At 35.0% G+C, this 15388-nt stretch overlaps 1 protein-coding gene across 2 annotated transcripts in view; it reads right to left on the bottom strand.

The window, feature by feature from the left end:
• The window catches only part of LOC107662280 (pleckstrin homology domain-containing family O member 2), an 18185-nt gene extending 4633 nt beyond the window's left edge, over positions 1 to 13552 (bottom strand). The window contains exons 1-3 of one of the 2 annotated variants that reach the window (XM_016452246.1): positions 13243 to 13552; positions 3505 to 3654; positions 1328 to 1450 (exon numbers count right to left, since the gene is read on the bottom strand). In XM_016452246.1, coding sequence (XP_016307732.1) covers positions 1328 to 1450; positions 3505 to 3654; positions 13243 to 13251 — 282 coding nt within the window. In that variant the 5' untranslated portion in view covers positions 13252 to 13552. Of the gene's footprint in view, positions 1 to 1327; positions 1451 to 3504; positions 3780 to 13242 lie in introns of those variants that run through there. The other variant, XM_016452245.1, reaches the window with a different exon arrangement.
• Positions 13553 to 15388: the final 1836 nt, after the last annotated feature.

Here is a 15388-nt window from a genome sequence, read left to right as displayed (position 1 = left end):
ATGTCACACAGACAGGCATCTGAGATCGGCTCGATTTGAGAAAGGGGAAAACATTTAACCAGATTTAAAAAAAAAACACTGGGTGGATTTTTATCATTATAGGGTGGTTGTGTACACACACTGCCAACACACATTTCAGTTCAAACAACTTGTAAAAGTGCATGTAGCATCCTATGACCCCTTTAAAAAACTAATATAAAAGACAAAAGCAATTAACAAAAATTCTTTTGAACCTAATAAATTAAAATGAAAGCTAACTTAAAAATGGAAAAATAAAAGCTAATTAAAAATATTAATAAATAATATAATAGTATATAAATAATACTGAAATAACACTGGTATTTGAAGTGTCAGAGAATATAATTTTACTTCTTATTTTGCTTGCCATTTCTAAAGTCATTAAATCAGAACTTTCGTAAAAAAATTAAAATAAAAATAAAAAAACAACATTAAAACAAAGATTACATTAAAAAAAAAAACTTGGTACAATACACCTTTTCCTTTCATCATCTCAGACATATTTATTCATCAGAGCCTGATATTTTGACACTACATGCAGTCCATTGAGGAAAATCCACTTTTCACTAGAAAGTGAAAAATTATGGTTTGTGGCTGTTTTGATATACCACAAGTATTTGCATAGTTATACAGGAAATCGTGCCTCTGTGTTTTGGTATATATAAACACTAGGACAGGAAATTATGCCTTGCTAAAGGTTGTCTAGTTTTCACACTATGACTGCATTAACATCTTTTTAACCCTGAGTTAAGGCCAATGTTAACAAAGAGTCAGCAACATGTAACGTTTTTAAACCTGGGTTATGAAATCCAGACTAAAGTACAGCAACAAAGGTTTAGAGTATGAATTACCAACCCATAATAAAGTATGAACAACAATGTGAAAAACAACGCTGGGTGAAGTCATGTAACACAGGATGTATATCATTTTTATCTTACTGTAAATTGCAATATTTGACACTAAGCACAAATACAAGCACCACTCATGCAACAGCTGGCCTTTCACACACACTTTCTGCCAGAAACTTTGAAAGCAGTGAAGTATCACAGAGCATGAGGCATGAGTAATTGGCTCATCATTGGTCATGTGTCCATTCAGATATGTGTCTGATTCATTAGACTCAGTACAATGACCTAGTGTGCCTCTAGTGCATGCCATATTGAACTACTGACGTCACGACTGCAAGCCAGCCATCCACAACTGTGTATTGCATTGTCATCCTAATGTGAGCCACTCTTTATATCACACACAAAGGAAATGGTAGACTGATATATTTGACGTGGTACAGCACTATAATGTTAATTATTACCTTGTTACCGCACTTGGGGCTTCGTATTAGCACCAGTCTGTGTTTCTTCTTAAAAGGACTCTTTAACTCGTGGCAAATGTCGTAGTTGCCCAAGTCCAGTTTCTCAAGGCATGTTGTCAATTCCTGCAAGACAGGGAATAATTTTCTAATTTGTAAAAGGATAAATCAGAGGAAAATCTTATTGCTCAGAGGTTGTTCAATGGAGTTTTATTTAAAGGAATAGTTCACCCAAATATGAAAATTTTGTCAAACCTGTATGGCTTTCTTTCTTCCATGGAAAACATGGAGATAGTTAGCAGAATGTTCTCATTGCATTAAGGACTAAAATATTCAATCACTTGTGCACTACATTGCGATTTGTTGAGACTATATTTTTTAAGCTTTGCGTTAGGAACAAACCCAAAAATCTTGCCTGACCACTGTGGTGCCATTCACTTTCATTGTATAAAACAGAGCAGCTTGGGCATTCTGCTAACTCCTTGTGTGTTATACAGATGAAGTGAGTAAATGGAGACAGAATTTTCATTTATTGGTATTTCCTTTGTCTCAGATGCAGAGTTATTATCGTAACTAAAACTGAAACTATTAAAAACATTTTTGTTAATTAAAAGGAATCTGAAATCAAATAAAATATTATATATCTAATATATTAGATAAAAAACAAAGTAAATAAAAACGACAAATGTCGACCTTAAATAAGAGCATTAAAATCACTAACTGAAAAACTTAAAAAGTAAATTTAAACTACAACTGAAAAAAAAATGTAGTCATAATTAGTCGTTTTTAAAATACACACATAATTCCTAAACAATTAAAAAATATTCAATCACTTGTGCACTACATTGCGATTTGTTGAGACTATATTTTTTAAGCTTTGCGTTAGGAACAAACCCAAAAATCTTGCCTGACCACTGTGGTCACCATTCACTTTCATTGTATAAAACAGAGCAGCTTGGGCATTCTGCTAACTCCTTGTGTGTTATACAGATGAAGTGAGTAAATGGAGACAGAATTTTCATTTATTGGTATTTCCTTTGTCTCAGATGCAGAGTTATTATCGTAACTAAAACTGAAACTATTAAAAACATTTTTGTTAATTAAAAGGAATCTGAAATCAAATAAAATATTATATATCTAATATATTAGATAAAAAACAAAGTAAATAAAAATGACAAATGTCGACTTTAAATAAGAGCATTAAAATCACTAACTGAAAAACTTAAAAAGTAAATTTAAACTACAACTGAAAAAAAATGTAGTCATAATTAGTAATTTTTAAAATACACACATAATTCCTAAACAATTAAACAAAAAATATTAAAAAAAACATAAAAATGAAAGCTAATTCTTAATAGAAAATATAATAGTATATAAATAGTACTAAAATAACACTGCTCAGATGTTTCTTCAAAAATTATTAATTAAAAAACGACAAAAAGAAAAAGTTAATTGACATACTTTAAGAGTACAGAGCTATAAAACTCAGTGTATAGAAACAAATGTCGTTTAAGAGATCTAATTTGTGATTTTGCTTTGTTATGTCTTCATATGACGGTAAGATACTTTAGTATAATGTGGTGATTTATTTATTCTGTGAAATAATTTGGCAGAGAAAAAAAATCAATTTAAATGTTTTGATGATAGATGGCTAAAGATGAATCTAAATTCGTTCTGCTTTGCATTTAGGATGGAAATCAATAATGATTCATCTCAGCTTTGTAACAAAAATGTGTACAAACTGATGTGAAAATCAACATGTAATCAAAACTGACTGCACTTACTTTCTTAATTCATCAGTGCACATTATTCTAATCAGGAAAAAGCCTATCACTGTCATTTTCAATATATTTCAATATTGTACAAAAATATATTTCCAAACTTCCTCACAGTGTAGCAAGATTTGACACCGGAGGCTACACCAGCTATTGTTAGTCAATGTAATGGAGAATATATGTTAATCAACAGCTAAATAGATATAAATAAAAAATGTTTTAGCAATGGTTTGGTGGACCACTTTACAATCCAATCCACTCCCAATGGATAGACAACCAAGTTCCAACCTACATTTTTGTGCAATAACATATTTTACTCAGAAATACATGAAATTATGAAAGTACAGTGAGTTGGTTTCATGTTGACTTCATAGTCTATGTTTCATCATGATTGAGCAGACTTACCTCATTCTCATAGACTGCAATCACTGTTCGTTCTAGCTGAATGTATCGGTCCTTGTAGCTGCTCAAGAACTTCCCTGAAGACTTCTTCAACCAGCCCGCCTTCGCAGCGCTCGTCACCTCTTTGAGCTTGGCTGGCTCCTCTTTCACGCCCTGTTTTGGAAAGGAAGGAGGAAATCTGCAATTCTTAGTGAACCAAAATTTCAGTTTGACTTGGCATGCATTGAGATCTGAGTCCACCGAGAGCATTCCTTCAAGGGGAGGATGAAGTATATGTAGCGGCTAGATTATCTCTTTTTTTGGCCGGCATATGGGTTTCACGTGACCTTCAACATCTTTTCACACTTAATAGAAAGGACAGATGATGCTTTATTCCCACATCTGCGCTGTTTCATTTTTTACAGCCTTCTCGTGACTTTTGGGGATCTTATCTGAATTTATCATTAAGCACATTACTGGCGTTTGCTAAGGAAAACCTTACTATTATTATGTCTCACAATTTAGGGTTAGGGATTTAAACAAACTTCTAACCTTTAGAATTAAACTTTGAAGATGCAAAACTAAGTTTTAAGTGATCAGACTTATGATTCTCCCTTAAAAAACATACATTGAAGCAGGGTTATTATTGTTAACTAAATCTAATATAAATCTAATGAATTTAGCGGTTTAGTCCAAATTTTCTGAAGAGATTCAAATTCAATCACTTTACATGATGAACAGATTTAATTTAGGCTTTTATTTAGATATGAACTTTGATCAGCGAACATAAACAGAAGCTCAACTGTACTTGCTTAACACGTGAAAACAAACCTCACTGGTTCTTGCGGAAGCTCAGATGTGCTGCATAACACAAGAGAATGAACCTCACTGGTTCTCACTTGACGGATGTTTATATGTGATTATAATACAGGGCTGTTGAATGCTAGAATCTGATTGGTTGATGAACGTTCTAAGGTGTGCATTTATCTTGACCGCATTACAAGGCAGGTCTTGACTGCATTACATGTCCATATCAGTTCGCCAAACGATTTCAGTTATTTCAAAGGTCCTTATAGCCTAAAACAGCGAAAGAACCAAACCCAAAATGACACTGACCAAGCAAATGAAAATAGTAAACAATATGATAAAAAGGTCAAATTATTTCCATGTTTTTTGCCACAAAATTACATTTGTGACCCTGGAGCACAAAACCAGTCATAAGGGTCAATTTTTCGAAATTGAGATTTATACATCATCTGAAAGCTGAATAAATAAGCTTTCCATTGATGTATGGTTTGTTAGGATAGGACAATATTTGGCCGAGATACAACTATTTGAAAATCTGGAATCTGAGGGTGCAAAAAAAATCTAAATATTGAGAAAAATCACCTTTAATGTTGTCCAAATGAAGTTCTTAGCAATGCATACTACTAATCAAAAATTAAGTTTTAATATATTTACAGAAGGAAATTTACTAAATATCTTCATGGAACATTATCTTTACTTAATATCCTAATGATTTTTGGCATAAAAGAAAAATCGATAATTTTGACCCATACAATGTATTGTTGGCTATTGCTACAAATATACCCCAGCGACTTAAGACTGCTTTTGTGCTCCAGGGTCACATTTTATTATGTACGGAAAACACATAGTCTATTTCTCCCGCTCTCTGCCATACAAACTCTCTCTGCACACACATAGAGTACTGACACACACTCGCACACACAGAAAGCCATGCTCTGACGATTTTATCAGTAAAATAGTTTAGCAACTTAAAAGTTTAGCAGGCAACATGAAATTTCTCACTAGTGAGGTAATACAGTGCTGTTCTTGAAGCAGATGAACTTAAAGTTTCGCTGTTAGTCGAGATGCTGCTACTGAACACTGTTGAAAGATGCACAGACTCAGGTGATTCACACACACCTAATTTCACGAGGCTCCTCCCGAAACTACGTTGGGAACTTCAGCTCACTCGCTCATTCTCCCTCTCTCTCTCTCTCTCATAACTGCATTAATAACTGCATAACTTTCAACAGCTCCAGCCTCCGTTACTATGTCGAAAATTACATTTTGGAATTAGCAACAGAGGCATGGGATGAGCTACGTAAGAAATTAATCATACACACAAGAGTATTTTAAGGTCCGTTGAATTATTAGAGAATAATACACAGCCAAGGTGAAATGGCCTGCTTCAAATCTCATGGCCGCATCACCACCTAGGGTCAATTATTTTTACATATTAGGGATGCTCCGATCAGGATTTTTGCAGCCGATATGGAGTACCGATTTCTTGTCATGGTGATCGGCTGATACCGATGCCGATTCTGATGCTTCAAGCTTTATATAGACGGTTTCATCGGGCGCACGCGCCTGGCCCGAAGTTAACTTCCGGTCTGTGTTTGTTTATCAGTCTGGCTATGACGCCGGCTACAAACACAGTTAAGTTAAGGTGATGAGTAGACTGAAGTTGGGCTCAGGTGGTTGCGCTGTGGGATGTGTTTCCCATACATTTATTTATTTGTGGCGCTCGCCACAATATCAAAACTGACGGATTTTCCAAAAGGCTTGGTTGAATAAACATGAGCACGTACTGCACGTTTAAAAATCAAAACGAGGCGCGGGTGTTTTTATATCACTATTTCTGAAGGAAGACTAGCTTTAGAAGATTTTCGATGTCATTTTCATTTCATCTTGCATGTTATATGCCTGATAAAGCAACGTTTGTGAGCTCAGCGCTGCTTTGTGTACAGCTGTTACTGGGGAAACCTCTGTTTTTGTTCCGTCCTCCACGCTGTGACAACTCACAAAAGACTATTTTTAACCAAGCAGCGCGGAGAGCTGCTTCAGCAACGTGCCGCGGCTGGCTGATAAACACAAGCACTGACTAGAGCGGCCGCGATGAGCTCCGGTGGCCGTGGAGCCGTAACGCGTCGCAGACGCGTGCAGTGAGGCGTAGATCAGCTCTAACGTCACTGAATCTGCTGTTAAAAATGAATCATCATATCATCATGCAAAACATACACGACAAACAGCGAATTTTTCATTGTTTCTCGAAACATCATAGCATTTCCACGCCAGCGATGACATGACTGTCGCGCCAAATCATTTATGTCCCCACGCATCATGTACGTCGTCACGCTTCACGCGTCATCAAATTGCGATCGGTTCCTGAAATCGGCTAAGTTAGTGAGTACCGATCGAGTCATAAAATATGATTATCGGCCGATACCGATCTCCGGCCGATCGATCGGAGCATCCCTATTACATACATAAAAGCCTAAATTCAAACTATTCATCATATGAAGCAATCGAGTCTCTCCAGAATATTTGGACTAAACTGCTCAATTCCTATGGATTAGTTATGAACTTTCTGAAGTGTCAAAGTGGTAGTCGCATAGACTGTCAATGGAGGGACAGAAATCTCTCAGATTTCATTAAAAAATATCTTCATTTGTGTTCCAAAGACGAACAAAAGTCTTACAGGTTTGGAACGACACAAGGGTGAGCAAATAATGACAGACTGTTAATTTTTGGGTGAACTATCCCTTTAAGAAAATGTATCTAACCATCATGACTATGAGAGTGAAAAGACACAGGCGAGTATAGTTGTATGCTTTTTAAATGAAGTTTTGTAATTAACATTAAATTAAGAATCTAAAATGCAGCCCGATGCAGCTGTATTTAGAATTCCCAGGAATTTTCAATAGGAATCTATGCGAGGAAATTCCTCAGGATGTCTCTTTAGAGGGTCACCAAGCTGTTTTTCCACTTTCACTGGGCCTTTGGAAAGAGCAGCGTGTGCTAGAGAAGGTAAAGCTGTCCGAGGGAGGAAAACCTGGAGAATAATAGAAGCAGCACTGTGCCACTCTGCCCTGCCCGGGAAACCAACAGGTCACTCATGCCCTCGCAGCGTCTGTGCTGAGGGAGGGGGACGGAGCGTGAGACAGCTCTTTGTTTTTCTCATTCTGTTTGTGTGTAAACTGGAGCAGAGCGCACGGAACATCACAACACACTCGCCGGAGAGAGACTTTGGGTGGGACGGAAAAATCTGTATTGTGAAAAAACAGAGTGGAGCCTATTTGGACGTACAAAGTGGAGCGCATACGACAGCAGAGCGAGACAGAGAGAGTATGCAGTGTTTTAAAGCATATGATAAAACAGGAAATAAGCCAAAACATACGTTAAGCTTGGGTCGATCAAACAGGAACTCACAGTGCTAGATGAGATAATTTAAGAAAGCGAGAAGTTTCATTGGTGGTGTTTGCTGAGGCCTGCATCAGTGTTGCTTTTGCCTATACTAGGGTTTGGGGTTTGTTCAGATCATTAACACCAAGTAAATTCTGCAGTATAACTCATTCACACATGTTTGTGCTATGAACATGAATGTGAAAGTGATCAGATATATGATTATTTTTCCTGGTGGCTGATAAAATGAGCCAAAAAATGCATTAATGGAAGAACTCAAATCACATCATGGGAGCAGAACATCATAGAGACGTTTGGGTTTTGGCTCTTCTGACTTGAACTTAAAAACAACCACCTAGTAGTAACTGGCATAAGAAACATTGCAGAAATGCACTGAATAGCACATTAATAAGACCCTAGCAACCACATAGCAACGACCAGAAAACCTTCCAAAACACCCTAGCAATGGCTCCAATGTTCAAGTCTTGCATGGGCAAGAACAGGAAAAGTATTTGACGAATTAATTTTTAATTATTACATTTGGATTTTCACTAAACTTGATCACACAATCAAGGAAAACACACAAATGTTCAAAATAAGTGAATAATAATAATAATAAATTACATTATTATTGTTAATTTTATAATGCACCTTTAAGGGTGGCTTCTAAAGGCAATTTAAATAAGACAAAGTCATCAAAACAATATGTAATATATAATATAAAATAATAATTATAATTATTATAATTATCATTAATAATAATATTACTATTATTAATAATAATTTTATAAAGCTCCATTAAATTTTTCAAGGCAATTTACGTAAGACATAAAGATATAAAAAACAATTGTTATTATTATTATTATTCATTTTGTAAATAATGTATTATTTTTAAAGACACTTTACATAAGACAAAGACATAATACCTAATATATAATATAAAAGTTAAATAAAATAAAAGTTAAATAAACATAAAAGTTAAATAACAACAACAACAATTATTATTATTATTAGTAGTAGTAGTAGTAGCAGCATATCTTACTATTTATGATAATAATAATAATAATAATTTTATAAAGCTTTCAAGGCAGTTTACGCAAGACATAAAAACCAATGCATAATATATATAAATAATATAAAAGTGAAATTAGTAAAGGAAATATAATATACAACAATACAGTTCCTTTTTAAAAAAAAACAAACAAACTGAAATTTACACTATACTGTCAGTAGAAAATGGTTTCTAAAGTTGAATATGCTAGAAGATCCATGCAAAACCTCCATATAACTCTTAGTGATTGATTAGTATGACCCTCTTTAGCCATCATGTGTTTCATAAACATACAAAAGGCCATGCATGTGCGCAGCTCCATCTGGGTCAGATATCAGAGCTCTGCACTGTGCGCTGACCTGGCCGGTGTCGACTCGCACACATCTAAATATGAATCATCTGTGTAGCTCTTCCCAAGATCTCACTGCAACCGAGACCAGAGCGACTTGTTCAAAGTCTCACACTGCAAATATAACTTTCATTGGTCCAATAATAGTTCTGTCCAAACAAATGGAAACCTGTCCCCTTAAACAAGTGTTGCAGTATATTTATAAAATATTTGCAACATCTCAATCAGGGAAGTGTAAAACATGAATGCCAATCAGAGAAGTAGGCCATAAAAGAGGAAATAGTAACCAACGTTACAGATTTTACAGGAGGGATTAAGTACTCTTGCTACACTTGTCCTCCTTACCGCTAGTTTAACAACAAGGGTACAAAAGGTACAATTGTCAATCTGAAACCAGGTCAATCCTAACAAAGAAAGAATCAACTGGAATGCGCAAGTGATTTTGCAAAGGTGGGAGCATAGTGTAGTGTAAAGCGGGGACCAGAACGTAAAAGGTTGCTGATTTCAAGGAAACAGCCATGATCTTTGACCATTGTAACCTTAAGCAAGACACCAAACAACGGGTCGCTCTCAGCTTCAGACAGCATGTGTACAGACAGACCACCCACAGTCCATTCACTGACCATCTGATGCATGATCCACACAAACATTTCAAAAGTTCTCAGGGTAGCAAATAAACTATCCATGATATATATATATGGCTGAAAAATAAACATTGCATACACTACCATTCAAAAGTTTGAGCCTTTTAATGTTTTAATGTCTCTTCTGCTCACCAAGGCTGCATTTATTTGATCAAAATACATTAAAAACAGTAATATTGTAAAATATTATTACAGTTTTAAATAACTGTTTTCCATTTGAATATAGTTTAAAATGCAATTTATTCCTGTGATGCAAAGTTGAATATTCAGCATAATTTCTCCAGTCTTTTTTTTTTTTTTTTGCAAAATTATAAAATTGTACAAAATGTAATTTAAAATATTTATTTAGCATCCTTGCTAAATAAAAGTATCAAAAAGTATCTTGCTGTATAGAAACATTTGAATGGTAGTGTATTATTTTTGGATGGACAGAAAAAAACTAATGCTACAAATATTTCTGCTTTTCTGATTTTTTATACTGTTATGAAATTATTTGAATGAGGTTTTTCTTTTATTGTGGTATTGACTAGTTCATATTTAGCAGTGCTGGCTATGTTACTAAAAAAAAAGTACTAGCTGCTAATTACATCATTAACCGCATAATTAGATTACTGTACTAATGACTAAATTTGCATAAATTATTCCTGAACTGACCAAATTATTTAAAGGGTCAAAAAGGTCACCTCAGAAACATACAGTTTGACATTAGATGATAGATTCAAGTTTATTGTTCTATAGTCTATACAGTATTTAGTAACTAATTAAATTAAAGAAAAATGAAGAGTAGTCCCTCACTTTAATTTTTCAAGGGAAAAGTAATTAAATTACAGTAATTAATTACTTAGTAATGCATTACACCCAACAATGTTTACCATCCACTAAATGTCACATAAAAACAAAATGAACCGTGGTTAGTCGCTTTACATGACGGTCAGGCAGTCTCTTCCTGTATAACTAGGTGGCTCTTGACCAAAACAAGCCGCAAAATAACGCAGATGTTATGCTGATAGTGAAAAGATAAATGCCTAAAAATGGTACACAAGTGCACTTTTACTGCTGATGCTTTTACAAGTTTATGACAAGCTGAAAAGACGAGGGCCTCATTAAGAGCTTCATTATGAGGTAAACACTGGGTGATCTTCATAAAAAACAGCGAACAGTGAGAAGGATTTTCATGGCTCTCTGAAGCCCCACGACAACCTAAATTTACTGTGACCACAACAGCTGGTCTTTGTCTTAACGTCACATTAAATTGGGTATGTTTTTCCATGCTGTCATTATGTTCAGAGAAATACGGCATCAAATTGGCCGTGATGTACACAAAGGCCATTCAGGCACAAACAGATTCCTTGACACAAACATCTGTCACTATTCATCTCGATTCACATTTCAACTTCAGACACTTGTGTTCTAATAAATGACAACCAAGACTTTAGACATTTTAGGCATGCCAATGTCAAGGTAATGTCGTCTTATCAAAGCTAAATAATGATTCTAGCTATGTACACTACATATTAACAATGTGTTTTTTTCAGCTCTGACCAGTGTTACTTCCTCATTTCATTAAGCATTTCCTGAAACTACTTGTTCGCTTAGTAAGAGGATCTTTTTCGCAGAAATCTGTTTATGTTTACATACAGATGGTTTAAAACAGAGATAGATAGATAGATGTAGGCCTGTCACGATAACAACTTTTTGTTGTGCGATATATTGCCCCAGAAATAATTGCGATAAGCGACATAAAGACCATTTTATGCCACTGAATATATAATCATAATGTAACAGCATAATAATGCAAGAAGGCCTCAAATGACAACAAACTTTTAATTCTTAAGAATATTTAGATCATGGAAATTAAGTATCAAAATATTAGATACCTTAAAAAACTTGAATAAATAGTAAATAAACATTTTCTAACAAAAAGTGCGAAGTAACGAGTAGAAAAAAAGAAAAATGCACAAATAACTTGTATGGAGATTTTTCCATCTACAGATTTTTCCCCAACCTTCATTTCTCTGTAAATTAAGGGTGCACACTATTGCTGAGAAACACGATCACTACTTAGCAGTCAGATGTCCGTATGCACAAAGGCACAGATCCCTAAACAAGACCATATCTGCAGATTAAACTTTTTTTGTAGAAGCATTTTTTAAATGTGAACTAGCACCTCATGACTACACCATGTTATGTACGAGAAGCTGCAAAAGACACAGGCGCAAGTGGAATGTACAAAACATGGTGACATTCATTTTTAAGTAAATATAATGTGAGATATATTGCGTCACCAAAAATTATTGAGGTCATGTATATATATTGTGCGATAAGTCGATATATTGATTATTGCGACAGGCCTAGATAGATGATAGATGGATAGATGGATATATAGATAGATAGATGATAGACAGACAGACAAGAGCTGCAGAAGACGCGGTTATTTTAAAAGCAGAAACACAGTGAGCAGCGAAATAGATTAATACTTTTGCTAAAAATATCAATGTATAGTATCAAGTATCAATCTGCAAATAGAGTTATTTTTGCCTATATATGACTCTGACGGTTCAAACCAGGTTTGTGACTGGACTTTTTTTCTTCATCTTTAGCATTATTAATCAGTATGTTAAGAGGATTTTAAAATAAACATAATTATTAAAATTGGGAAAATTATTTGTAGATGGCAAGAAAGACAAGTAGACAACATAAACTTTGAAATCAGGCTACTAGTTAAATATCTTTTCTGCTTTTGATTATGTTTGTTTTAAGCAAAATATAAAAATGGTCCAGACTTCAAGAGGAAAACTCTGAACCCCTATACAGTATCTTTTTCTGTCACATGGCCTTCTGCCCTACATATGTATTTAAATGTAAAAAAAATAATAATAATAGCTTGATAAAACATCTTATCTTTTAATATTCATATCTAATTGGGCTCAACTGATTTTTTTTTAAAGAAAAATTCTCAGAAGTCACTGGCCTTTGCCTCTGAGGACCCAATATCCTGACTATAAAATGTATGCAGTACATGGATAATTGTGCGTGCATCTATTAATCATTTAGAGTCTAATATCATCCCATATCTATCTATCTATCTATCTATCTATCTGTCTGTAGAAAAAATAAAACAGTTAACAAACACAACACAAGGCTTGCCTTAGAAGTGTTGGATGCTGCTGCCCTTCACTTCCTGGTACCGATCTAAAGCTACATCACCTCGATCTGATGAACAGAATATTAATAGTTCATAACTAAGGCTGACTCTACTGGAGCATTTCACGACACATTTTAATTTCAGTGCACAAAAGCAAACAAGTGTTGCAACCCACTCATTTCACTACACTCAGTTTTCAAGTCTCAGCACTGGACCAAGTCAACGTTAAAGGAAAGTCAAGTGCGTTTTGCTTCACGTCGCCAGTGATGAGGACTTAAAAGTTGCAAAGTTAGAGAGACTATTTACAATAATGCAAAAAAAAAAAAAAAATCTATTTTCAAATACCATCTGTAGAGCGATAAAGAAAGGTATGTGAAATACTCACATCTTCCATGATATATAAAAACAAAGCTCCCGTTATGCGCAGAAGAAAACGCTCGACGCAGGACTTTATCTCGGGTTAAAACTGTCGATGTCTCTTCGTCTCGACTTTCTCACACCCAACATGACCATGAAAAACAAGGAACTGTGTATGAGGCTAAAATGCAACGGGACCCTGCGGCTCTTTTTCCTCTTTCGACTTTCAGCAGCTACAAGTTTGAGGCTTGAAGAAGAAAAAAAAAAGTTAGTTTCCGGTAAGTCCCCAAAATCCTCTGCCGCTGCCAAGAGACACCACGGCCGCGTCTCAAAACACAGCGAGCTGCCTATCTATACAGCCTCGGAGCGCCATGAATTCCACTCTGCACTCGCGCGCTCTTACAAAAAGTGCTTTGACGGACGTAGCACGCGAGGTCTAGAATGACTTTCCAGTTAAAAGACTTTTGAATGGAATTTGTATAGATCTATTTTGGGGAATATCACGCTGTCTCTCTCTGCCTCTGACATGTCAGCTATTTTAAATATGTTGTATACACAGCACAAAGTCTTTTGTGATAAGTTGGTAGTAGTAGTAGTGATTAATGACAGCATTTATGTTTTGTCAGTGTTCCCTCCTGAAATGAATGAAAAAGTGCTGGAGCTGCCTACTGTTGCCATGGTTGCCTCCGAGGTCAAGCAGTTTTTGTGTAGGCCTACAGCCTTTTCCCCTCACAATTCTTAATTTTTTTCCTCACAATTCCGAAAGTCAGAACTGGAAGGTAAAAACTCAGAATTCCGAGAAAAGTCAGAATTGTGAAATGTAAATTCAGAATTCTTGGAAAAAAGTCAGAACTGCGAGATGTAAACTCAGAATTCTGAGGGACAAAAATCAAAATTGCGAGATGTAAACTCAGAATTGCAAAAAAAAAAAAAAAAGTCAGGATTCTGAGTTTACATCTCGCAATTCTGACTTTTATATAAGCACCAAATTGCAAGATATAAACTTGTGGAAGACTCATGACTTTTTTTGTGTGTGTGGCAGAAACGGGCTTCCATAGAAAACAGTATTAAAGTAAATATGAATTTGTATGTTAAAAAAAAAACAAATATGTAGGCCTACTTTTAAGACTCTCCAATTTGATTGCTAAAACTCATAATTCGTAGCCTGACTACTTGTTAAGCTAATAAAAATACTGTCTTGGAAGCTCTCTAACTCAGACGTCAGATTTGACAAGGTTGCTGGAGGAAACGTCTTTTGTACCACATCAGTCAGTTAATGAAGTAAATGTTATTAGAAATGTATATATGTTTTCATTTGCATAAAGGGACAGTTCACCCAAAAATGCAAATTCTGTCATCATTTACTCACCCTGAAGTTGTTCCAAACCTGTATAAGTTTCTTTCTTCTGTTTAGCACAAAAGAAAATATTTGGAAGCAGTCAATGGCTACCGTCAACTGTTGGGTTACCAACATTCTTCAAAATCTTCTTTTGCGTTCAACTTTGAGTAAATGATGTGCATTTTTGGGTGAACTATCCCTTTAATACCTTCCATTTAAAGTCAGAATTCTTGAGATTAGGGTATCTATGAAAAAAAAAAAAGACAAATAACAAAACAAGTGTTAGAGGTAACAAAAAAAAAGTGTCAATAAAACTCTCACGAAGCATAAATGTATTTGCATGATGCAAATTCGAAGTAAATAGCACAACTAGTGCAACTACATATACTATGCAAGTATAAATATAACTATGCAATACTATACAAGTAGAAAAAAAGTGGAAAAAATAGGCCTATATATAATAGTTACATATATATGTAAAATAGTTTGTGATTAGTTTATTAATAAAACACTGATAGAAAAAGTAATTTTGCATGATGCACATATGAAGTAAACAAGCTCAGGTAAAGTATAAAAAAACGTAATTTAGATTACTCCATGATTGCACAAGCAGGCCAAAGGATATATCTGCAGAGATGTTGCACTTCCTGGGTGTGTGGTGCACATCAGCTTATGTCAACTGAACAGGAAGAGGATGCAACCAGTTTCCTTATAATCACACATCACAAACACAATGACAGGTGATGTGAATTAGTACCTTTTAAAGAAGGTTGTGACCCCAGTGAGCACTGGAAATTCTGATGTGGCGACCAGCATTTTTCACTTACCCACTTCA

This window comes from Sinocyclocheilus anshuiensis, unplaced genomic scaffold (assembly GCF_001515605.1).
Source record: "Sinocyclocheilus anshuiensis isolate Anshui unplaced genomic scaffold, SAMN03320099.WGS_v1.1 scaffold579, whole genome shotgun sequence".
NCBI lineage: Eukaryota > Metazoa > Chordata > Actinopteri > Cypriniformes > Cyprinidae > Sinocyclocheilus > Sinocyclocheilus anshuiensis.
Note: the sequence above shows the minus strand (reverse complement) of the source record. Positions and strands in the feature narration are given on the sequence as shown.